This window comes from Heterodontus francisci, chromosome 10 (assembly GCF_036365525.1).
Source record: "Heterodontus francisci isolate sHetFra1 chromosome 10, sHetFra1.hap1, whole genome shotgun sequence".
Taxonomy (NCBI): Eukaryota; Metazoa; Chordata; class Chondrichthyes; order Heterodontiformes; family Heterodontidae; genus Heterodontus; species Heterodontus francisci.
This window is the reverse complement of record NC_090380.1, coordinates 19,322,296-19,349,103: the sequence shown is the minus strand read 5'-3', so window position 1 is coordinate 19,349,103 and position 26,808 is coordinate 19,322,296. Positions and strand designations below refer to the sequence as shown.

Genomic DNA, 26,808 nt, shown 5'->3' with positions numbered 1-26,808 from the left:
AGGGTAACTAGAGAAAGGATTGGCCCACTAAAGGACAAAGGAGGAATGTTATGCTTGGACTCAGAGAAAATGGGTGAGATTCTAAACGAGTACTTTGCATCGGTATTCACCGAGGAGAGGGACATGACGGATGTTGAGGTTAGGAACAGATGTTTGATTACTCTAGGTCAAGTCGGCATAAGGAGGGAGGAAGTGTTGGGTATTCTAAAGGGCATTAAGGTGGACAAGTCCCCAGGTCCGGATGGGATCTATCCCAGGTTACTGAGGGAAGCGAGAGAGGAAATAGCTGGGGCCTTAACAGATATCTTTGCAGCATCCTTAAACACGGGTGAGGTCCCGGAGGACTGGAGAATTGCTAATGTTGTCCCCTTGTTTAAGAAGGGTAGCAGGGATAATCCAGGTAATTATAGACCGGTGAGCCTGACGTCAGTGGTAGGGAGGCTGCTGGAGAAGATACTGAGGGATAGGATCTATTCCCATTTGGAAGAAAATGGGCTCATCAGTGATAGGCAACATGGTTTTGTGCAGGGAAGGTCATGTCTTACCAACTTAATAGAATTCTTTGAGGAAATGACAAAGTTGATTGATGAGGGAAGGGCTGTCGATGTCATATACATGGACTTCAGTAAGGCGTTTGATAAAGTTCCCCATGGCAGGCTGATGGAGAAAGTGAAGGCGCTTGGGGTCCAAGGTGTACTAGCTAGATGGATAAAGAACTGGCTGGGCAACAGGAGACAGAGAGTAGCAGTGGAAGGGAGTTTCTCAAAATGGAGACGTGTGACCAGTGGTGTTCCACAGGGATCCGTGCTGGGACCACTGTTGTTTGTGATATACATTAATGATTTGGAGGAAAGTATAGGTGGACTGATTAGCAAATTTGCAGACGACACTAAGATTGGTGGAGTAGCAGATAGTGAAGGGGACTGTCAGAGAATACAGCAGAATATAGATAGATTGGAGAGTTGGGCAGAGAAATGGCAGATGGAGTTCAATCAGGGCAAATGCGAGGTGATGCATTTTGGAAGATCCAATTCAAGAGTGAACTATACAGTAAATGGAAAAGTCCTGGGGAAAATTGATGTCCAGAGAGATTTGGGTGTTCAGGTCCACTGTTCCCTGAAGGTGGCAACGCAGGTAAATAGAGTGGTCAAGAAGGCATACGGCATGCTTTCCTTCATCGGACGGGGCATTGAGTACAAGAGTTGGCAGGTCATGTTACAGTTGTATAGGACTTTGGTTCGGCCACATTTGGAATACTGCGTACAGTTCTGGTCGCCACATTATCAAAAGGATGTGGATGCTTTGGAGAGGGTGCAGAGGAGGTTCACCAGGATGTTGCCTGGTATGGAGGGCGCTAGCTATGAAGAGAGGTTGAGCAGATTAGGATTATTTTCATTAGAAAGACGGAGGTTGAGGGGGGACCTGATTGAGGTGTACAAAATCATGAGAGGTATAGACAGGGTGGATAGCAAGAGGCTTTTTCCCAGAGTGGGTGTTTCAATTACTAGAGGACACGAGTTCAAAGTGAAAGGGGAAAAGTTTAGGGGGGATATGCGTGGAAAGTTCTTTACGCAGAGGGTGGTGGGCACCTGGAACGCATTGCCAGCGGAGGTGGTAGATGCGGGCACGATGGAGTCTTTTAAGATGTATCTAGACAGATACATGAATGGGCAGGAAGAAAAGAGATACAGAACCTTAGAAAATAGGCGACATGTTTAGAGAGAGGATCTGGATCGGCGCAGGCTTGGAGGGCCGAAGGGCCTGTTCCTGTGCTGTAATTATCTTTGTTCTTTGTTCTTTGTTCTTTGAATTTGTAAAATTTATCATTGTGTGCCCAGGGCACTAAAGATCCTATAGGCAAAATTAAATGGTGCAGTTGCAGACCAATAAATGAAGTTTTTCATTTCAACATCATCATAATAGCACTAAATTACACCTAGGTTAGCAATGGAAATAATTATAGTGATTTATGTAATATATATATATCAAGATTTTTTTTACATCAAAGACTATGGGGGGAGTTTTATACAGTCACTGCGGCGGATTTCATGGCGTGCGGGGCAATATAATTAGGCAGGAGGTGTTTTCTCAGATTCCTGATGGCAGGATATTTTAGAGGAATGGCGGGTTTGCGGCATTTCTGGGGTTCCCCCAGCACAGTGGCGGATTGCAGTTTTGCATTCATTTACATGCCATTAATACTCATTATCCTATGCATAGTGAGGATTTAGTCCTACCTGCCAGATTAACTGAAGGGCAAGCGATATTCCCATGCCACCTGGTTCACGAATGTTTCAATGTGACGTGCAGCAGTCGGATTTGTGCGTTTGAGTCTCAGAACTGTGCTCTCTCTCTTTCACTCAGTCGCTAAACTAATGCCAGCATTGGAATGGATGTTTGCCTCCAGGCTCGGCACCGGCAAGGGTGAATTATCTCAGGGGATGGCAGTGACGCGGAGCGGGGGCTACATGGAGGAGCAGGGGAGGGTTGTCAGGCAGGACAGGGTGGGGTCTCGGGTGCATGGAGAAGCAGGGGAGGCAGGAGGCCAGATTCTAGGGTGTGTAGTGGCTGATTTTGATGATGAGGCTGGCTGTGTGTGGTTGCAGGGGTTGGTGGGTTGATACGTTTCTGTCAGAAAACTGATAGCCATGAGAGGCCCAAAAGGAGGGAGCCTGTCGTCATCGGAGTCCTATGTGTCCACATCAGGGCACTGGCTGGCAGAAGGTATGGTCACAGTCACTGGGGGCAATTGTATATGGTGGAGGGAAGGTCGAAAGGGAGGGGATTGGGAATCCATAACTATATCAAGGTGATTTCTTGGAGGTTCCAGGGTGAGAGTTGGCAGTTGGTGGTGACGGGGTCGGGACAGGGGGGAGGGATGGCATGTATTAATTGACGATGAGCCGGTCCACGGTAATGGGGGGAGGTTCTATGGTAACAGGGGGAAGGGTGAAGATTAAGTTGGGTGGGTCAAGGGTCATGGGTACAGGCTGGAAAGTGGCAGGGGGAGGTTGGAAAGTGGGCAAACCTGCCTGGTATCACAGATGTAATATTTTCTGGAAGAAGAATACAAACCACGTGTTCATTCAAGGAATGCAAGTCGATTGGGAGGGGACAAATGATGATGGGTGGGATCTCCTGCTGCTTGCAAATGTAAGACACATAACAGCGATCTGCTCATGACTTTCATAGTTCTGCTGAATGGCAGAAAAAGGGTGGTTTTAAAATACTCTTCTCATCTCAACAATTGAAAAGCTGCAAAGACATCAGTCTCATGCATGCAATTTGTCCTCTAATATGTGAACAATTGCAGAGGGAGAGACTGAGGAAGGATCTTGGAGATCAATGGATGATGCCGCAGGAGCGGCAGGCAGCACAAGAGAGTGAGACTGCTCAGAATGAAGTCATCCAGAAAAGCATTATCGAAGACGGGCACTGGCATGTCATCACATCCTTAGGACAGGGACACGCTATCTTCAGATGTCCGAGAGGCAATGCCAGAGAAGCATGACGATGTTTTTTTTTAGTTTTTTTTTGTGACTTGCAATAGCAACAGAAATGTGTACGATCCTTCAGAATTACCTGCAGCTACTTGTTTTCATTGGGAACCCCATGCCACTTACCCACAAGGTTACTATTGCACTCAATTTCTTTGCTATCAGGCATCAACGGGTGACAGGTGGCATCTCGCAGTCTGCGACCCACGGGTGCATCAAAGAGGTAACCCGAGGTAACCAATGTGCCAATGATTTCATCTACTTACCCGTGGACAAAGACAGTCAGGCAGCATGGTCAATGGCCTTCAGCGCCATTGCTGGCTTCCCTAGAGTGCAAGGGGTGATCGACTGTGCTCGTGTGGCCATTAGAGCTCTCTGGGATCAGCCTGCTGTTTTGGCTAATAGCAGAGGCATCCACTCTTTGAACGTGCAACTGCTTTGCGACCCGAGGAGAAGAATCATGCATGTTTGTGCACGTTTCCCAGGTAGCTGTCACGACTGCTACATTTTGAGGAACTCCCAGCTGCCAGCAGTTTCCGAAGAACCAAACGAAGTGGACGGATGAATCCTGGGTGACAAGGGTTACCCCCTTTGTACATGGTTGATGACACCAATATGTCATCTCCAAAGTGCTGCTGAAGAGAGATACAATATCGCTCACACATCCACCAGAGCCATCATTGGCATGCTGAAAATGCGATTTCGTTCCCTTGACTGGTCTGGAGGGGCTGTTCAATATGTGCCACAGAGTGTCATGAATAATCCTTGTCTGCTGTGCCTTGCACAACCTTGTAATAAAACATGGCAACATTCTGCAGGCGGAGGAACACCAGTTCTCCTCAGATGAGGGTGACTATGAAGAGGGTGAGGAAGAGGATAACAATGACAACGATGCCATCATCGATATGAGGGCCATGGAGAGACCTGCAGGGGACATCAGGGAAAACATAACAGTAAGCCACATCATCAAGGAATGTTGGCAGGAGAAACAACAATTTCCCACAGAAATTCCCTTTTGCATGAGGCCTTATTCAACTGTGCAATCTTAACGAAGCATGGCTGCACTTTCACTGTGATTGACATTTGAAATCATCCATGGGCTATGAGGAATGAGACTACACACCACTACAAGCAGCGTTGTTATGACAGTAGAAAACAAACGTAAGGCATGACGGTATTAGAAAAAGTTATTAATCATCAATAGGAAAGCAGCCATCATTGAAGATTGAAGGCTAAAATTCCAATGAGATGTGGACACTGGATATTTCCTAAGATGCTTTGCAAGCATCATTGTGTTTCTACCATAGGCCTCCAAAAAAATTATTTGCATCTGTCTGTAACCAAGCAAAACATTACTGATCCACTGAGAGTGGATCAAATTTTGCCAGAAATAAAAATGTTGCCATACGTCTTTGCATTTGTTAACATTTCTACATCAACCTTGCCACCTTCATGCTTAAAACTGTTTTAATGTTCTTTTCCTGCCACAATGTCTCGGTGCGACCCCAACATTAGCAGCTAAGGTGGAGGCAGTGTGCTCAGTGTGCAGCCCCATTGCTGTGGATGACCATGGTGGATATCCGCTGGAGGACCAGGGTCTTGATGGCTCCACCCTACGGCGGTGTGCAGCCATGGTGCTTGAGAATCCTTCGTGTGCTCGCCTTCTGGAGGTAAGGGAGTCAACGTTGTGGGGGGGGGGGGGGGGTGGCGGAGGAGACACTGCTTTCCCTGGGGATGTCCTGAGAGGAAGGCAGCTGGCACGTGCTCCTCCTCCACCTGTGTGCACATTGGCACCTGCCTGTCTCACTGAGGGGAAGGAGCACCTGGAGGAAGGCCCAGGTTTCTCGTTCCCCTCTCGCTTAGACTCTGCTGCATGGAGTCCATGACAACAGCAACGGAGTGAAAATCAGATCGCATATGACTTGAGTGGTCAACCAGACTTGCCATGGAGCTCGCCAGGGTCTCTGCTGAGGAAGCCATACGCTCAAATGCCTGGGACATGGCAGACGTATTGACTTGCATGGACTCCTATGGCACGCGCTAAGCCACGCATGACCTCAGGCATCTCTGACATATTTTCCACATGGCTTTGCTGCAAATCCAGCAGACGTCTCATAGCAATGAACATAGGATCATCATGAACGTGGGGCTGAGCAGGGGCCTGGTCCCAGCAGTCCTTCGATTGTCAAGGGGCCTGGCTGGCACATGCTCCCTCAGCTGCTAGGACGTGGCTGTGTCATGCACACCAGCTTGCGACCCAGATTCTAATCTTAAACCTCTGCAGACCGTGTGGATGTACCTGCACTGGCGTAGGTGGAAGAAGAGGCAGATGATGGTGCACCCTTTGGGACATTGGCTTCTTCTTGCTTTCCAGAGGAGGATTCTTGGGCCACACAACGTTCTGCTACTCGAGTGCGGCGCCTGCAGGGGAGACACAAACAGAGGCACTTTAAGCATGTGCTTCACATGAGTTCACACAATTTTCTTCAGTTTCCACATATGACTGCAAGAGCAGAGAAGACACTTCATCCTTATGTTTTATGGATCCTGCCTCACCATCTCCGATTGCCCTCCCTCCTCTTCCGTGATCTCAGAGGCCTCCTCCTCAGCCGTGGTCAGCAACCTGATGTCCCATCCTGGCATGCTTACACTGGTTGTGGCTTTGTTTCTCCTGCAACAGACAGTGCAGATTTAATGACATGGCAATGATGCATCACAACCATTGCATACATGCATCAACATCACTCATTCTACATTGGCTTTTGCACGGCACATCCAATCACATAAACAATGCCAATCTTCATCATCTAGTAGCTGGCACCAAGGCTGCTCATGCATTCGACTGCATTCCTTGTGTACCTTTTGCCTTAAAGACACCTAGCCATGGAAGAAATCAATGAAGCAGCCTTACCAGGACCACTTACCGTCGCTGATCTGAGCAAGTCATTGATACGCTTGTGGCACTGTTTCCATGTTCTAAGAGTTACCCCACGGTTCGTGAACCCTCTTCTACATCCGTCCAGGCCACCCTGGTGAGGCAGGAGTGTCTTCTGACTCCATCTGCAGTGAATAGGACTTCCCGCCTTTCTCTGATGAAGCCTGGAGGAGAACCTGCAGGGAGGCATCACTGAACCGTGGGGCAGAATGCTGCCTGTTGGCTGCCATTTGATTCACTTTGGCTGTAGGGAAAATTAAATTATATGAAGTTGATGGTGAGTTTCACAAAATAAGGGAGGCAAAAACATTTTGAATTAAGTGAAAACTTCAACTAAGTTATTCTGAAGATACATGAAAGGAAGACTGCTGCTTCTTGAGGCTGCAAGCACAGAATGTTTTGTATCTGTGGTGACCATGATGCTTGGGACAGTGACGGTGGGTTCCAATAATGAAAGGCCCCTCCCCACTGCATGATCTTGCGTGTTCCCCGTGCCTGTTGCCGCATGGCTAATTTAAATACAATATCACGTGGGAAATGGGATTTGCAGCGGGAGTGGAAGTTACAGCAACTTTTGGTCCTGCCGTCAGGAACGTCGCCTTATTCATAGGGCTGAATTTTACAGACCCCACCACCCCCCCCCACCATCGATGCCCGGGTTCATGGCGGGGGGAGGGGGGCCGCCAAATGCCTCCAGGAGAGGGCCGCCATGCACCCCGACACTGGGAGGGCCTGGCCCAATATTGGCAGTGGCAGCAAGGCCTCGTGGTGGCCCCCACCACCCCGCCAGTCGGAACGGGACCCCCATTCACATATTAAAATAAATTAATATTAATTATCATACCTACGCCGCCGCCTTCCATCCCGCTGTGATCTTCCTGCTGCTGGCTGGCATTCCCGCGCCTTCGGATCACCATCCAGGAAAATGAGGTGGAGGGGGGAGGAGGTAAGTCTATTAGTGCGGCGGGGGGTGGTGGGGGGGAGGGGGGGGGAAATGAGGTCAAAGTAACATCATTAGTATTGGGGATGGTGGGAAGGGTTTGAGTTGAAAGTTTATGCACTTTGTGAGGGGGAAGGTCAGGTGGACAAGGTAAGTGCTTTGGGGGGTGCTAGAGGGCGTAATTCATTTTATGGTTATTGGGGGGTGGGAGAGGGGCAAAGTAAATATTTTTTAAATTCACTACATCTTTAAATATTTAAATTTAACAGTAGGGCTCAAAGCCCTTTAAAATTGCGTCAGCGACTGCATACAGGCAGCTGATGCCATTCCCAGGGACAGACAGCCTGCCCCCTTCAATTGATTGGGCGGGTGGAGGGGATGGGTGGGCCCGCCCCGGCTATTTTAATGAGCCGCCGCGCTGACTTGTCAAATTCAGCCTATAATATTCCGCCCCATGTCAACAATAACAATTAGATTTTTATAACTTTCCGAGAATACGTGCTAGAGAGGTGACCAAGATGGGCTCCTAAGCTGAAATGCTGGTTTTGCCCGTGTTTAACTACAAGATGCTATCTTGCTAAAGGAGTTGAATCAGCACTAGAAATGGTTGCCGAGAGGATTGTCAAACAAGTGACTGCCACTTAGAATGCTGGTTAGAGCACAAAGGGATACTCAAAAATTTGTGGTTATTGCCACTGGAGCTGTGAAACAGACTTCTGAAACACATCGGGAGACTTTCTGGGACACTTTGTCAACTTATTTCATCAACATTCAAGTAACATTTATTCTGGAATATTCTGGAAATTCTGAGGACTTCACCTAATGAGAGGGAGTGCTTTGCTACTGCACCTTATTGGACACCTTACATAAGTCATCAGGAGAAAGGCAATGCTTGGTCATGGGCATCTTGTTAGTAGTCCCCCTAAGTCTGGAGAAGGAATGGGAGGAGGACACAAGACCAGACAGAGCATCATGAGCTGCTGCAGGAGAGAGAGATGGGAGGGCAAGGTGGTGTCGTTCCCCTCCTCCCAGCAGGACCTCCAGTGCCTTGTCTGAGAACCTTTGTGCCATCTCCCTGGGACCCTGAGCATTCTTGCACTCCACACCTTCAGTGCTTAGGTTACAGATACCACCACCTCACCCCCCCCCCCCCACCCCCAACCACCATCCTTCTGTCCAAGCATGAAGACTGCATTGATCCTGTAGCTAACAGTTTCATGCCAGTAACTGGGGTCATAGGCGGCCTCCAGATTGGAGTTTGCACCTTAGTGCATCCTTTGGGCTCTTAGTAAAATTTTCTATGCATGCTTAGAGCCCCCACTCTCTGGTGGTTAATTTTGCCTGTTATTGGGGTGGCTTGGGAGCACTGATAACCTCATAACACTAAAAAGACTCCATTCAAAGTTTTCACACATTCCAGTGGATGATATGGCACTTTTATAATGTGACTTTTCATCATGCAGTCTGTGAACTCAAAGCATGTGAAATGCTTTTTTAGTCGGACTTTCACACCTTGCCTTTAGTGCACGCTGGGGTCGGATTGTGAGCTGGCACATTAAGATCAATACACATCTGAAACTGCTTTCCAATGACACATCACAATATAACTGCAACCTAGTTGCACTGTCGGCACTGTCCCTGTGTTAACTCCAGTGCTCCACCTTGTGTATAACTGTAACATAGCATTGTTAGGTTTCTGATGGTCTCTGATAGTGGCTGGCGCTCACTTGCAATATCATTGCACTAAATTAGCCCATTAGCAGCACTGTCCACGTCCGACCCGAGCCCAAATGCTGGACCCGGAAGAGAGACCCGACCCGAACCCATCGTCGGGTTCGGGTCGGGTAGCTACGCTTTAATGGGCAGTTAACCCACCCCATTTGACTGCAACTGCACTGTTGATTGGCTGGATGCCTGAGCAAGTGCCAACATCATTCGTGGCTAGCACTGGTTAAAGCTAGCTTGCCTGGCATTGAGGGGATGCAGTGAGAGGAGACATCTGCCTGAATGAGACATTGCTAGAGTGAAGTTAGAAATTTGGTGCACATGGGAATGCGGTGCACAGGGGGAAAGAGAGGCTCCTTTTCCTATCTTTTTTAACCTCCAGCAGCTGGTCAGTCTTTTTCCTCTGACTCCAAGGTAGGTGAGTGCAACTTTCTATTACTTTAGCTGTGTGAATTATTAACTAATTGACTAATTAAAATAAATAAGGGTGCACAGAGACCAGCAGGGCTGGTGGTGTGCTGCAACTGCAGCATGTGGGAATCTGTGGAATGCACTGCAATCCCAGACAACCGTGTCTGTAGTAAGTGTCTGCAACTTGCACGACATCAGCTCAGAATTTCTGAGCTGGAGACACAAGAACAGAAGAAATAGGAGCAGAAGTAGACCATATGGCCCATCGAGCCTGCTCCACCATTCAATATGATCATGGCTGATCTTAGGGTTCAATTCCACTTTCTTGCCCATTACTCATATTCCGTGATTCCCTGCGAGACCAAAAATCTATCTATCCCAGCCATAAATGTATCCAACCATGGAGCATCCACAACCATCTGGGTTAGAGAATTCCAAAGATTCACAACCCTTTGAGAGTAGTAATTTCTCCTCATCTCAGTGCTGAATGATCGGTCCCTTATCCTGGGACTGTGCCCCTGCCTTCTAGATTCCCTGACCAGCGGAAACAATCTCAGTTTCTACCCTATCAAGCCCTTTCAGAATCTTGTATGTCTCAATTAGATCACCTCTCATTCTTCTAAATTCCAGAGAATTTACTCAGCCTGTCATCATAGGACAACCCTCTCATCCCAGGGATCGATTTAGTAAATATTTGCTGCATCACCTCCAATGCAAGATATCCTTTCTTAAATGTGGAAACCAAAACTGCACACAGTATTGCGGTTACAGTCTCACCAAAGCCCTGTAAAATTTTCGTAAGAATTTTTTATTCCTGTACTCCAGTTGCCTTGCAATATTGGCCAACATGCCATTTGCCTTCCTAATAGCCTGCTCCACCTGCATGCTACCTTTGTGCATTCCTTGTACGAGTGCACCCAAGTCTCTCTGAACATCAACACTTAACAGTGTCACACCTTTTAATAGATATTCTGCTTTTCTATTTTTACGACGAAAGTGCGCAACTTCACAATTCCCTACATTATACTTCATTTGCCATCTTGTTGCCCACTCACTTAACCTATAATCCTAATAATCCTCAGTGCGATAAGAATTACACTGCCAACCAATTTAAGATTGTTAGCAGGGCTCGCAGTATGGAAGCTACATATATTAATACACAGGGCCCTGTTCTTTGCAGACAGAAACAACATGTACATACATTGTGCCTGTTTCAGCTAAATAAAATAAGTGACAGCCATTGGCTGGTTCATTCTTCAGGGAACAAAGAACAGTACAGCACAGGAACAGGCCATTCGGCCCTCCAAGCCTGCGCCGATCTTGATGCCTGCCTAAACTAAAACCTTCTGCACTTCCGGGGACCATATCCCTCTATTCCCTTCCTATTCATGTATTTGTCAAGATGCCTCTTAAACATCGCTATTGTACCTGCTTCCACCACCTCCCCCGACAGCAAGTTCCAGGCACTCACCACCCTCTGTGTAAAGAACTTGCCTCGCACATCCCCTCTAAACTTTGCCCCTCTAACCTTAAACCTATGTCCCCTAGTAACTGACTCTTCCACCCTGGGAAAAAGATTCTGACTATCCACTCTGTCCATTCCACTCATAACTTTGTAAACCTCTATCATGTCGCCCCTCCACCTCCGTCGTTCCAGTGAAAACAATCCGAGTTTATCCACCCTCTCCTCATAGCTAATGCCCTCCAGACCAGGCAACATCCTGGTAAACCTCTTCTGTACCCTCTCAAAAGCCTCCACGTCCTTCTGGTAGTGTGGCGACCAATGCCTTGACCAATCAGAATCACGCTGCCTAGTTTAAATTTCAAACAAAGCTTGGCAGTTAACTCTCAGTCACCATAAACTGGTGCATTCTCCATGGCAACGCCTCTACCAATCAGAGTTCACTTGCCAACAAATCGGCATTCTCTTCTCATACAGTATAAAGTTGTTGCTTCCCCTTACATTGGTATTCTTGTGGTTTGTCCTGAGGAGTGCAAGACAAACAGCTTCAACAACATGTCTCTATTTTCAGTAATTCCCTGCTTTTGTACTCTGTTTATGGAGCTCAAGATCCCAAATGCTTTGCTAACTATGCTTTCAATATGTCCTGCCACCTTCAAAGATCAATACACATGAGCCCCCAGTCCCTCTGCGCCAGTACACTCTTTAGAACTGTGCTATTTAGTCTTTATTGCCTACCCCTATTCCTTCTGCCATAATGCATCACCTCACACTTCTCTGTATTAAATTCCATCTACCACTTATCGGCCCTTTCTGGTAGCCTTTCTATGTCCTGTGGCAGTCGATTGGTGTCATCCTCACTGTGTGCCACACCTCCAAGTTTGGCATCATCGGCAAATTTTGGAGCTTTACTCTGTATTCCAATATCCAAGCCAATTATATTTCTCTCAAAAAAAGTGGCCTTGGGGAATACCACTGTCTACCATCCTCCAGTCCAAAAAACAACCATTTACCACAATTCGCTGTTTTCTTTCCTTAAGCCAATTTTTTATCCAAGCTGACACTGACCTTCCTATTCCGTGAGCCTCAATTTTGTTAACCAGACTTCTATGTGGTACTTTGTCAAACACTTTCTGAATATCCATATAGGCAACATCTGTGGGCGGCACAGTGGCGCAGTGGTTAGCATCGCAGCCTCACAGCTCCAGCGACCCGGGTTCAATTCTGGGTACTGCCTGTGTGGAGTTTGCAAGTTCTCCCTGTGTCTGCGTGGGTTTCCTCCGGGTGCTGCGGTTTCCTCCCACAGCCAAAAGACTTGCAGGTTGATAGGTAAATTGGCCATTATAAATTGCCCCGAGTAGGTGGTAGGGGAATATAGGGACAGGTGAAGATGTGGTAGGAATATGGGATTAGTGTAGGATTAGTATAAATGTTAATGTTAATAATAAATGTTAATAAATATTAGTTAATGGTCGGAACAGACCCGGTGGGCCGAAGGGCCTGTTTCAGTGCTGTATCTCTAAATCTAAATCTAATCCTTTGATAAAAGCAAAATACTGCAGGTGCTGGAAATCTGAAATAAAAACAAGAAATGCTGGAAATACTCAGCAGGTCTGGCAGCATCTGTGGAGAGAGAAACAGAGTTAACGTTTCAGGTCAGTGACCCTTCATCAGAACTGGAAGAGGCTAGAAATATAATAGGTTTTAAGCAAGTAAAGCTGGGGTGGGGCAAGAGATAACAAAAGAGAAGTTGTTGATAGGACAAGGTCACAGAGAATAACTGACCAGAAGGTCATGGAGCAAAGGCAAACGTATGTCAATGGTGTGGTGAAAGACTAAAGCATTAGTACAGAGAGGGTGTTAATTGACAGAAAACTGAACAGCCTGGCCCCAAGCACAAATATGAAAAAAATAGTGGGTAGGCACAGTGGAAACAAACTAAAACTAAAATAACATAAACAAAAAAGAAAAAAAACTAAAAATATAAAGGGTGGCCCGTCAAGCTCTGAAGTTAATGAACTCATTGTTCAGTCCGGCAGGCTGTAGCGTGCCTAATCAGTAAATGAGGTGCTGTTCCTCGAGCTTGCGTTGATGTTCACTGGAACACTGCAGCAATCCCAGGACAGAGATGTGGGCATGAGAGCAGGGGGGAGTGTTGAAATGGCCAGCAACTGGAAGCTCAGAGTCATACTTTCGGACTGAGCGGAGATGTTCTGCAAAATGATCACCCTGTCTGTGTTTGGTTTACCCAATGTAGAGGAGACCACATTGTGAGCAGCGAATACAGTATACTAAGTTGAATGAAGTACAAGTAAATCACTGCTTCACCTGAAAGGAGTGTTTGGGGCCTCGGATAGTGAGGAGAGAGAAGGTCTATGGGCAGGTATTATACCTCCTGTGATTGCAGGGGAAAGTGCCGTGGGAATGAGATGAGGTTGTGGGGGTAATGGAGGAGTGGACCAAGGTGTCGCGGAGGGAACGATCCCTTCGAAATGCTGACAGGGAAGGGAGGGGAAGATGCATTTGGTAGTGGCATCACGCTGGAGGTGGCAGAAATGGCGGAGGATGATCCCTTGGATGTGGAGGCGGGTGGGGTGGAAAGTGAGGACAAGGGGAACCCTGTTGTGGTTCTGGGAGGGAGGGGAAGGGATGAGGGTAGAGGTGTGGTAGATGGGCCAGATACAGTTGAGGGTCCTGTCAACCGTAGCAGGAGGGAATCCTCGGTTGAAGAAAAAGGAAGACATATCAGAAGCACTGTCATGGAAGGTTGCATCATCAGAGCAGATGCGTCGGAGACGGAGAAACTGGGAGAATGGAATGGAGTCCTTACAGGAGGCAGGGTGTGAAGAAGAGTAGTCGAGGTAACTGTGGGAGTCGGTGGGCTTATGATGAATATTAGTAGACAACATCCTTTGCTGTCCTTCATCAACCTGGCACTTCATCAAAAACAAACATTTTAACCGCCTTTTATGTCAATGTTCTTTTACTTAGGTTTTTAAAGCACAGTATATTTTCACAACTTAACAGTTCAATGCAACTTCGTTTTCTGTAAAAATAGTCAAAAATTGCATACTGTAACTAGTGTTCTTCTGCATTTTGTTTTTGCTGATTATAGTCATGTAGAAGCCAGTCTGCCTTGTGCCAATCGAAATATAAAAATTACTTTCACGACAAATAAGTTCTTTTAGAACAAGGTAACAGATTGATTTATTAAACATATTGGACAGTGCCATAGTGTAACAAAGCATAATTTGTATTGCTTTGTGCTAGATTGTAACTTTTCACCGTGGTCTAATGATTCATTTTCAAATTCTGTCTTATTTTAAATTAATGCATGTCACCAGTAATAAAAGTTAACTGGATTATGACTTATTCTACTCTTGGTGTAACACATTTAAAATGTTAGACTAAATAACCTTAATGGAATTTGGTTTTATCAGTGTTTTTTAATTACGCCAGTCATGATCTACTTTTCATGTTAAATAGCTATGTGGTATTACCACTAAAAATACAATTACAACCTAAAGTACTGTTTTCTTCATTGGTAACTGGAATAAATACTGGCAGTTCAGATATAAAATGCATTTCATTTTATTTTATAGGCCCAATTTTTTGAACTGGAGAAAGAAAATAAACTTGTTTTACAGGAAATTAGGACAACTGAGAAACAAATTTACCATTTAGAGAATGAATCAGAAAGTCGGCGACAACATTGTGCTGAGCTGGAGGCCCAGCTCTTGAGCCTTAGTACAAACAATTTGCAACTCAAGTTTGCCATACAAGAAGAAGAAGAAAAATATTTTAAGTTACTGGCTGGGTATGATAAATATCGTCAAAAAATGTTGGCTCACAAAGAGTTGACGAATCAGCTAGAGAGTAGAAGTCCAATAATGATGCAACTTGAAGAAAAAATACTGATGGTCAAAGAATTAAAAGCAAAGAAAGAAGAGCTAGTGAGAGATCTTATGAATCCTGAAGGAAATATCATAAAACAAGTACAGGTTTGAAACAGTTTCCATGATATTACATAATGTGTTATGTTTTGGGGTTATTTTTAACCATCTTACCCTACATTATTTTGACATTCATATCTTTATATTACTCTTATGGTGAACCCCAACTGCCCATATCTTTCAGATCTAGGTAAACTTTCAGTAACCTGACATGGAACTGAATTGCAAATGCCCTTTGGTAACTGTTTCTCGCAACTGGATTTATTTCATCTCCATAACTCATTTAAAAGATACCTGGACATGCACCTGAAATGCTGTAACCTGCAAGGCAATGGAACAGGTGCTGGAAGGTGGGATTAGGTTGGGCGGCTAGTTTTTTTAGCCAGCACGGACACGATGAGCTGAGTGACCTCCTTCTGTGCTGTAATTTTTCTATGGCTCTATAAGATCTCAGCCCAGTCTTTGGAAGCAATAGAATAACACTGCAGATTTTAAGTTTGAAATATAAAGCAAATTTATTTTACAAAAGAAAGATGAACAAGCAGTTAAGTAACAGTCATATAAATCTACCTATACATTTATAGCAGGCATCCTTCCACCTAGCTCCTTGAGTGAATAACATGATAAAATGATTGTGGGGATGATTTTAACTGGCAGAAACTGAATGGGTGCAGCTAAAATTAACCGAAGTCACTTATACACCTTGCAGTCAGGAGCTGTCCTGCTGCTATTTAACCTGCTCTACTGAGCTAGAACACCCGCCCAAAGTCTGCATGTGTTTTATAATATATGAATTTCAGGTTCCAATGATGTCATCGCACCCAATGCAGTTTTTACTATGAGACTTGACGGATTAGCAGCAGTGAATTTCCCACCAGGCTAACCCTGCAATAAGTGAATCACAGCCAGAATGCTCCTACAGGCTCCAAAATAAAATGTTGGGCATGATCTTCAACAACTTGTATTAATATAGCAACTTTAACAAAGTAAAATGTACCAAGCTGCTTCACAGGAGTGTTATCAACCAAAATTTGATGCCAAGCCACATAAGGAGATATGAGGGCAGATGACCAAAAGAGATAAACTTTAAAGAGCATCTTAAAGGAGGATAGAGAGGCAGAGAGTTTTGGGGAGGGAATTCCAGAGCTTAGTACCTTAGCAACTAAAGGCGCAGCCATGAATGGAGCGATTATAATCAAGGATGCTCAAGAGGCCAGAATTGGAGGAGTGCAGATATCTCAGAGGGATCTTGCCTTCCCTCCCAATCACCGGGACCCTGGCAGGACAGCCCAATAGCTGATTCCACCATTTAACTGCTATTTCCTGTGGGCTGTGCACATTTTCACCACAGCCTGTGGGAGTTAAATTCTCTAAGTCTTTTTTTGCTGCAACAGGTAACTTTTGAGCTGATAGTAACCCATCTGCCGCAAACCTTGTTCGAAACATAGAAAAAAAGAGTAGGAGTATGCCATTCGACCTCACGTTTATCCACAATATACTGCATCTGCCATGCATTTTCCCACTCACCCAACTTGTCCAAATCACATTGGAGCCTCTTTGCATCCTCCTCGCAGCTCACAGCTCCCCCAGCTTTGTGTCGTCTGCAAACGTTGAAATGTTACATTTAGTTCCCTCACCCGAGTCATTAATATATATTGTGAATAGCTGGGGCCCAAGCACTGATCCCTGCAGTACCTCACTAGTCACTGCCTGCAACCCAGAAAATTTTATTCCAACTCTCTGTTTCCTGTCTGTCAACCAATAGTCAATCTATGCCAGTATATTACCCCCAATCCCATGTTGCTTTCATTTTGCACTCTAACCTCTTATGTGGAACCTTATCAATTGCCTTCTGAAAATCCAAATACACCACATCCACTGGTTCTCCCTTATCTATTCTACTATTTACATCCTCAAAAAACTCTAGTAGATTTCTTAAGCCTGATTTCCCTTTCATAAACCCTTGCTGACTTTGTCCAATCCCGTTCATGCTTTCCAGGTGTTCTGCTATCACATCCTTTATAATAGACTCTAGCATTTTCCCCACTACTGATGTAAAGCTAACTGGTCTGTAATTCCCTGTTGTTTCTCTCCCTCCTTTTTAAATAGTGGGGTTATATTTGCCACCTTCCAATCTGCAGGAACTGCTCCAGAGTCTCTAGAATTTTGGAAGATGACCACCTGGGATGTAGATTATCAGGCCCTGGGAATTTGTCAGCCTTTAACCCCGTAGCACTATTTAATTTCCCTAGCACTATTTTTTTTTTACAAATACTGATTTCCTTCAGTTCCTCCCTCTCATTAGACCATTGGTTCCCTAACATTTCTGGGAGGTTATTTGTGTCCTCCTTTGTGAAGACAGACTCAAAGTATGTGTTTAATTGTTCTGCCATTTCTTTGTTCCCCATTATAATTTCCCCCATTTCTGACTGTAAGGGACCTTCATTTATCTTCACTAATCTTTTTCTCTTCACATACTTATAGAAGCTTTTACAGTCAGTTTTTATGTTCGCTGAAAGTTTACTCTCATACTCTATTTTCCCCTGCTTAATCAACCTCTTTGTCCTCCTTTGCTGAATTCTAAACTACTCCCAATCCTCAGACTTGCTGCTTTTACTGGCAATTTTATATGCCTCCTCTTTGGATCTAATACTATCCCTAATTTCTTCTGTAAGCCACGGTTAAGCCACCTTTCCGGTTTTATTTTTGTGCCAGACAGGAATGAATAATTGTTGTAATTCATGCACACGTTCTTTAAATATTATACATTGCCTATCCACTGTCAACCCTTTTTGTAAAGTTCCCCGATCTACCATAACCAACTCGCGCCTCATACCTTTGTAATTTCCTTTATTTAGATTCAGGACCCTAGTTTCAGATTCAACTACTTCACTCTCCAAATTAATAAAGAATTCTATCATGTTATGGTCACTCCTCCCCAAGGGACCCTGCAACAACAAGATTGTTAATTAATCCTTTCTCATTGCACAATACCCAGTCTAGGATAACCTGTTCTCTAGTTGGTTCCTCAACATATTGCTCTAAAATACCATCACGTACACACGCCAGGAAATCCTCCTCCACAGTATTATTGCTAATTTGGTTTGACCTATCTATATGTAGATTAAAGTCACCCATGGTTACAGTTGTACCCTTATTGCATGCATCTCTAATTTCCTGTTTAATGCCATCCCTTACATCTCCACTACTGTTTGGGGGCCTATTGACAACCCCCACCAACGTTTTCTGCCTCTTGGTGCTTTTTAGCTCCACCCATAGAGATTCCACATCATGATTTTCTGAGCCAATATCCTTCCTCACTATTGCATTGATTTCCTCCTTTACCAACAACGCTACCACCTTTCCCTTTCTGCTTGTCCTTCCTAAATATTGAATACCCCTGGATGTTCCGTTCCAATCCTTGGTCACCCTGCAGTCATGTCTCCATAATCGCAACTATATCATAGCCGTTTATATCTATTTGCGCTGTTAATTCATCTACCTTATTGTGAATACTCCATGCATTAAGACAATGCCTTTAGACTTGTCTTTTTAACATTGTTAGTCATCTTAGTTTTATTTTGCATTATGGCCCCATTTGTTTCTCGCCCTTGTTTTCTCTGCCTTACACTTTTGCTTCTTACCTTTCTGTCTTTCCTTTCTATCCTTGTTTCCCCTCCTCTGTCTCCCTGCTCAGAAGCCCGCCCCCCCCCCTGCCATTCTAGGATAACCCCTCCCCGACAGCACTAGCAAACACTCCCCCAAGGAAATTGGTCCTGGTACTGCCACAGATACAACCCGTCCAGCTTGTACTGGTCCCACCTTGCCCAGAACTGGTACCAATGTCCCAGGAATCTGAATCCCTCCCCCCTAAATTATTTCTCCAGCCACGTATTCATCTGACATATCCTGCTATTTCTGCTATCGCTAGCGCGTGGCACTTGTTGTAATCCTGAGATTACTACCCTTGAGGACCTACATTTTAATTTACGTCCTAACTCCCTATATTCAGCTTGTAGGACCTCATCCCTTTTTTTTAACCTATGTCATTGGTACTGATATGTACCACGACAACTGGCTGCTTGTCCTTCCCCCTCAGAATGCCTTTCAGCTGCTCAGAGACATCCTTGACCCTAGCACCAGGGAGGCAACATACTATCCTGGAGTTTCTTTTTTGGCCGCAGAAATGCCTGTCTGTTCCCCTTACGATTAAATCCCCTGTCACTATAGCCCTGCCACTCTTCTTCCTCCCCTCCTGTGCAGCAGAACCACCCATGGTGCCGTGAACTTGGCTCTTGCTGCTTTCTCCTGTGTCATCTCCCCCAACAATATCCAAAGTGGTATATCTGTTAGAGAGGGGGATGGCCACAGGGGATTCCTGCACTACCTGCCTTCCTCTACTCTGCCTGGTGGTCACCCATTCCCTTTCTGCCTTTGCAGCATTTGGCTGCGGTGTGACCACCTCGCTAAATGTGCTATCCGGGACAATCTCAGCATCGCAGATGCTCCACAGTGAATCCATGCGCAGCTCCAGTTCCCTAATGCGGGTAGCCAGTAGTTGCAGATGGATACACTTCCTGCACACATGGTCGTCGGGGACACTGGAAGTGTCTCTCATTTCCCATATAGCGTAGGAGGAGCATATCACGGGAGCAAGCGCTCCTGCCATGATTTACCTTTAGATTACTTAGTTACTCCCTTTAATTAAAAAGTACTAATTACGCTAGGGGCCTTGTTCTACTCCAAACACTACCCACTACAATCTATAGTCCTTACCTGTACTTTGAAGCTATTGATAAATCTTACTAAAAATCAATACAGTTCACTAGTTAAAATAAAACTTATTCAAAAGAAAAGCTGCTCACTTGTTCCTTATTATTAAGCTATTTACACAAGCACCCTAACACTGGTGTACGAACTCAGCTATTTAGAGTTATTCCCTAACAGCAGTTATTCACCAACCAATCACCTTGCAGCTTTCCTGTGACATCACTGCTCACTTTGTTTTCAAACTCCGGTGCTCCTGGACTCCTCTCCACTGCTCTTCCGGAAGGTAAGTGATCTTGGTCGCGATCCTTGGGCTCTATTTATCCGCTCCTTGCTCTGTGTTCTTCCCGCAAGTGGGGCAGGGAGGAATGACATGACATGAATGGATGAATGTATGGAAGAACTCGCCCTTGTCTGCTGCTCAGAGCATGGCACCGACATGACAGGCTCACTCAGTAGTGCAGACCATGCCTTCCCCACCTTTGGGCCCAGCACCCCTCTTGTGGCATATTGTTACTTTGCCATGCTTAATATCTGCCTCCTTGCTCCTCCAGGCATGTATGAAAGAACTCGCCCTTGTCTGCTGCTCAGAGCATGGCACCTACATGACAGGCTCACTCAGTAGTGCAGACCATGCCTTCCCCACCTTTGGGCCCAGCACCCCTCTTGTGGCATATTGTTACTTTGCCATGCTTAATATCTGCCTCCTTGCTCCTCCAGGCAAAGAGGGCCCACAATGCTCGGGAGGCAAATGGGACTGGTGGAGGAGTGCCAGTTGTCCGACTGCTGACACAGGCTAATAAGGATGCCCTGAATCTTGCAGCTATACCTGTGGACCGTTCTATCAGTTTTGTTGAGCTCAGGGTCCTGGGTGAACATACAGCCTTTTGATATACACAATGATCACTGTGAAAATGTTATTGTTTGAGACAATGCTGTAATCATTGTTACATGTGCACCATAAAGACTGACAGTGTGCTCTTCCTGTTGTACCTTGCGGGTCAACACTAAATCAAACCCAGCGGCCCAGGACTCCTCCCGCACCTCTGAGGAAGAGACATCCCCAGAGGACGCAGCATCCCATGACACTCCTGCACCTTCCACCAGCGCAGATACAGTCACCTCAGTGGGAATCCAATCAGCCTTAGAGTCTGGGTCACAAGCTGGTGAGAGCACTGCACACACATCCGAGCAGCTGACTGAGACAGCCGAGGACCCTGACAGTCAGAAGGCTGTGGGTCGCCAGGCCCCTGCTGAGCCTCAGGCTACTGATGACCCTCTGTTGTTGACAGCACAGGGCAGGCTGGAGCTGCAGCAGCAGTCATGGCAACATCTGGTGGAGATGCCACAGGCCCCCATGCACAGCCTTGAGCGGACAATAGGGGAGTCTATCTTGGTGAGCCAGATTCCATTAAGTGGCACTGACCTGCAATCCCTCGCCGAGGCCAGCATAGCCATGCAGCAGTGGCTAAGTGAGAGAGGGACCAGGGGCATGGAGACTGTCCCTGCCCCTGGTCCTTGCAGGGAGAGCAGAGGAGTTCAAATGAGCCCTGAGATGCAGGAGGCGATCCTGTGCGCCATATCTGGGGTTGCCCCTCAAGGTGATTCCAATGTGGACACCAGCCCCTCCGCCAGTGTGTCAAGCTCCAGCAGCCACGACGTGCTTCAGCCAACTGGGGCCTTCCAGGCCTCCTGCACACAGAAGATGACAGCCAAAGTCATTCACAGCCAAAGGGAAATCTGATCAGCAGCCTTCCTCCAGTCAGGCTGTTAGCACAGAGGTGGCACCGCGAAGGATGACCAGCAAGCGTTTCAAAAAAATACTTTGGCACAAATGGGTCTGCGCGGGTGACACTACACTGAAAGGTTCAATCACTAAATGTTCTTCACTAATGTATGTCGTTTTTACTGTGAGTGAAGTGTACCAGCATGTACCGATCGTGTTTCCTCCCGTTACATCATTGGCCTTTCAGAACTGCCAATGTATGGAATAACATCATTGCCATGGCAGCATTCTTCATGTGCATCTCCACGGATCCAGGAACATGGACAATGGCTCAGTCTGCTGCTGCCAGTAATGGTGGAGACAAAGATGTTGCAGATGCGAACTGCTGCACAACAGGTGAACGAGGATTCTGTGTGGCTTGCAGAGCACATGGTGGTCTTTATGGTGTGGAGAACCTTTGATCAGTAAGGCATTGCCATGCATCCCTTGCTCGCTGCTTGCCCTGCATGCTGTGCCTGGATGCTCTCAGTCCTCCCATGCACTTTTCCTGCTGTAAGTCCTCTGTGGCTTCATCATCTGAGGATGAGTCCTGTTCACGTTGCTCCTCATCCTGCAAGGCCTCCCCATATTGAGTGCGTAGTTGTGCAGAGCACAGCAAACAGCAACAATACAAGTTACCCTTTCCAGTTCATACTGTAGGGCACCACCCAATCTATCCAGGCAGCGGAAGCACATTTTCAGCATGTCGATCACCAGCTCAATGGTGGCTTTTGTAGCGCTGTGGCTGGCGTTGTGTCTCTCCTCTGCATCACTGGTGGGGTTTCTCACCGGCGTCAGGAACCATGTCTGCATGGGGTAGCCCTTGTCTCCAAGAAGCCACCCTTGATGTGAGCCAGTTCATTGAACAGCAACGGCACCTGGAACTGGCACAGGATGAAAGCAGGCACCTTTGCATGAAACGTTTCTGGTGATCATACACTAGCTGCGCGTTGAGCGGGTGGAAGCTCTTTTGGTTTATGTATGCAGCAGGTTGCCCAGCTACATACATAGCTTGATAGCTACATGGGTGCAGTCTATGACTCCTTGCACCTGTGAGAAGCCCGCAATGGAGCCAAAACCGATGGCCTTCTGAGCCTGGCTCTCAAGATCTGTCCTGAAGCGAACATCGTCACCGGCTCTCTGGCACAGGGCATCGGTGACCTCCCTGTTGCAGCATTGCACTGCTGACTGTGTGATCCCACATAGTCGCCGGTGGGTCCCTGAAATGATGCAGAGGCATTAGAAGTTACAAGCCGCTGTTGCTTTGAGGGCCATAGGCAGAGGGCATCCATCGAGGCTGCAGTTCATTGTTCAGCAGGGCACAGAAATGTGTCACTGCCTCTTTCGACATCCGCAGTCGCCTCTGACAGTGGTGGTCAGACATCTGCAGGTATGTCACGCGGGACCTGTAGATGCACGGCGATATATAGTGGCGAGTTCGCCTTGGGGGCTGCTGCTGCTCATAACCAGGGGCTTCTGCGTGGGCTGCACCAGCCTCATGGTTTTGCCTGCGGTAGATATGTCTCCTCATGACAAGTGGATCAATGAATATAGGGTGTACCATCCCCATCTCCAAGTTGCAATTAAACTTGGTTCCTTCACTTCTTCGAAAGTATCTAACAGGGTAAAGAATGATGCTGATTGGTACATAGGTGCTTTCATGCATCAACTATGTGGCAAGGTTTTGCCCATCTTAGCTTCCACTAAAAGTAGCACAGCATGACTACATTCGGATTGGAGCAATTGCATCGATTGGCCCACCAGCCAGATTACCTATAAATGCCTACCGTTTATGGCAACCTGCCCACACACAGTGCCATTGCTCTTTCACTCACACAAACATTTAATGGCACAGAGTACCCCCCCCCCCCCCCATTTACGGAAGGTGGGTACGCTGTTGCTCCCTTTATGCCTGCAGAACTGTGCCCCCTTTAATGCACTTACCCCCCACCTCCCTACGCGAATGCAGAGTCATGCCCCCTTTAATGCAGTCCTCCACCCACCTCCCTTCATGCCTGCAGAGTTGTGCCCCAGTAATACCATCCCCCTCCCACCTCCCTACATGCCTGCAGAGTTGTGCTCCCTGTAATGCCATCCCCCCTTCCACCTCTGTATACATGCATGGACAGTTGAGACCCATTTTGCAACAATAACCTTCACAGGCTCTGAGCACTGCAACTTCTGTCCCGCCAGCCTTTATCAGTCAAGAACAGGAAGGGATGTGCGAGACGCCCATTCACCTGTTTACAAAGAGGCAGCGGGATGCATTATGTGGCAGGAGAAGTAGTGCTTTGCATATTGAAATTGGGCTCCCATTGCCAAGTGGGGGGGGTGCGGGTCGCCTTGTGGCCTTGCCGCTGCCAATATGGGCTCAGGCTTTCCCGGCATCAGGGAGCATGGCGGGCCTCTCCCGGAGGCATTTTCACCCCCACCCCTCCATGATCCCCGATGTTGGGGGGGTCTGTAAAATTCAGCCCTTTATTACTAAGAAATGCAGCTGAGGAAGAAACAACCAAACCTCACAACCAAGGTTCAAAAAATCCGAAAGTCTACTGTTTGTTCTTTTGTGACCCTCACCAAAAGAGTGCATATCTGGATGTTGGATTGAATTCAGTTGTAACTGCATAAGGAGATGAATGACTTGCACACAATCACCATCTGTCCTCACATGTGAAAAATGGCTATTTGGGCAAAGCACCATAGAGCTTCTGGTGCAAATGGAGCCATACTCTGGCATTCGTCACCATCTTCAGAAAGGAATGGAAGAGAATTGGAAAAAAAGTAAAAGATAAATACCATCCAGTCCTTCTGAAAGTCCCCTACACTTAAGGTTTACAGAGCAGATTTGAAGAGTTTCGCTCATTATAAAAGATATGCCATCTGCTTCAGCCTATCAACCTTCTGGTGACACCATTTTATGAGAACATCCCCTTTGCCATGATGTTTTGAGGACGCTACAAAACCCAGAATCATCAGAGCTACTCCCACTCTACCACGAATTTAGCAGATGTGCAGCAGAAATCCTGTTTATGTGCAAAAATGATGGGCAGAATTTTTGCCCCAACATGGGGTGGGAACAGAGGCAGGCAGATGTGGATATTTGTGCCACTAGCCATCTTGCCGGTTTTCTGATGCCATTCAGACAGTCTGCGATATTGCTTGGAGTTGGGGGAGGGGGTTGCTGGCGGAAGGCAAGACACAGCAACCTGCCTGATTTGGGTCAAAGGCCAATTAAGCTTGTTAACTTGTTACCGTCCAGTTTGCAACTTTTGTGGGGAAGCACAGGTTCCACAACAAATTGAGTAGAGGGAGATGACAACATAGCGGGAAGCCAGTCATGGTCATGCCATTCAATGTGTTGGGCCCATGAGGAACATAAGAACTAGGAGCAGGAGTAGGCAATTCAGTCCCTCGAGCCTGCTCCGCCATTCAATACGATCATGGCTGATCTCATCTCGGCCCCAACTCCACTTTCCTGCCCATTCTCCATAACCCTTCAACCTTTTACTAATTAAAAATCTTTCTATCGCCTCCTTAAATTTACTCAATGTCCCAGCATCCACCACACTCTGGGGTAGTGAATTCCACAGACTCACGACCCTTTGAGAGGAGTAATTTCTCCTCATCTCTGTTTTAAATCTGCTACCCCTTATCCTAAACCTCTTGTTGCCCTACAAGAGGAGACATCCTCCTTATGTCTACTTTGTCAATCACCTTAATCATCTGATATACCTCAATTAGATCTCCTCTCATTCTTCTAAACTCAAGAGAGTAAAGGCCTAAACTGCTCAATCTCTCTTCATCATCTCTGGAATCAATCTAGTGAACCTCCTCTGAACTGCCTCCAATGCAACTGCATCCCTCCTCAAGTAAGGGGACCAAAACTGTATGCAATACTCCAGGTGCGGTCTCACTAATGCCTTGTACAGTTGCAACAGCACTTCCCTACTTTTATATGGTTTGTGCATGCTCGGTTACTTGAGGGGGTCATCACAATGGGGTTCAGTAAGCATTTCGTGTGGAGCTGACTGCAAGCAAGGACATGGGATTAAGGTACTCGGAGATAGGTACCAGTAGCAATGAGGATCAACATCCTCAGGAGCAGATGCAGAGCCATAGGCATAAGGAGGGTGGAGGAGAGGAACAAGGGAAGGAAGGCAATGAAGACCATACCCTCAGCATTGAGTGTACTGCCAAAGGAGAAGCTACCTGGACATGTCAGAGAATCCGTGCCGCACGAGACTGCACCTATCCAGGTGGATGGTAACTGAGATTTATTCCCTCATTGAGTAAGGCCTCAGACTTCGCAGCTCTGCTTGCTATGCCCTACCACTGTGGTCTTGAACTTCTTCGCCTCTGGCTCATTCTAAGTCTTGGCATCTCTCAAGTGTCAGCACATCATTGCATCTTGAAGGTCACTGATGCCCTATTTGCATGAGCTAGGCAGTGCATACAATTTTAAACAAATGGGGCCTCACAGGCACAAAGGACTGTGGGATTTGCCTCCATTGCTGGATTCCTGCAGGTGCAGGGCATCATTAATTGCAACCATATGGCCATCAAGGTGCTAAGTGAGTAGCCAATGAGATTCATCAGCAGGAAGGGCTTTCACTCCCTAAATGTTCAGCTGATATGTGATCACAAAAATAGCTTTGTGCATGTGTGTGCTCACTATCCTGACAGCTGCCATGACACCTTCATTCTCCAGCAGTCCAGGGTGCCACAGCTCTTCATGCCTGTTATGACTTCAGTTAAGACTGTTAACTTTAAAACAAGAAATATGAACTCCTAAGACCGATTTTTAAAAATTACACGACAAGATTTCACATTTTAAGACTTATTATAACAACTAAACTAAAAATCAACATTAACTAAAAAGTTCTTAATAGGTAACTAATACACTAAATTACAGAGAAAGGTATTTCCCATTAACTTATTAACATGCTGGAAAATACCTTGCCACATTTATACATTACATAGTGTTCTCATCCAAAAGGTAACCTTGCTGTTAAAAGTCCCAAACTCCTCCCATTTGCAATGAGTTGGATCTCCTAGACCTTCTGAAAGCCAAAGTCCTCTTTGCTCACTCATCTGAGCACATTCGACTAGACTTCCGTTAATATGGCAATCTCTGGTCCCCGTTGGTCTTTTCTCCTCCACAAACCTCGAGCCTTCAGACCAGGCTCAAATCTCAGCAGTGTTTTTGCTCTATTGGTGATCTGAGAGAAGCTGTTTTCCCAGAAACAGCCCACTGGTCTCTCTCTGTTCAGGCTGTGCAGCAGCTGCTGGTCCTTGTTTCTTCCTTTCAGTTTCCAGACCTAGAAAAGCCTGTTGAATTTATTCAGGTCAAAAG

General features: G+C 46.3%; 1 protein-coding gene across 1 annotated transcript in view; it reads left to right on the top strand.

Annotated features, from left to right (window-relative positions):
* LOC137374092 (coiled-coil domain-containing protein 122) overlaps positions 1-26,808 on the top strand; it is an 84,872-nt gene that overhangs the window by 6,364 nt on the left and 51,700 nt on the right. Inside the window, exon 2 of the mRNA XM_068039849.1 lies at positions 14,573-14,971. Within this exon, the coding sequence (XP_067895950.1) occupies positions 14,573-14,971 (399 nt within the window). The remainder of the gene's footprint in view (positions 1-14,572; positions 14,972-26,808) is intronic.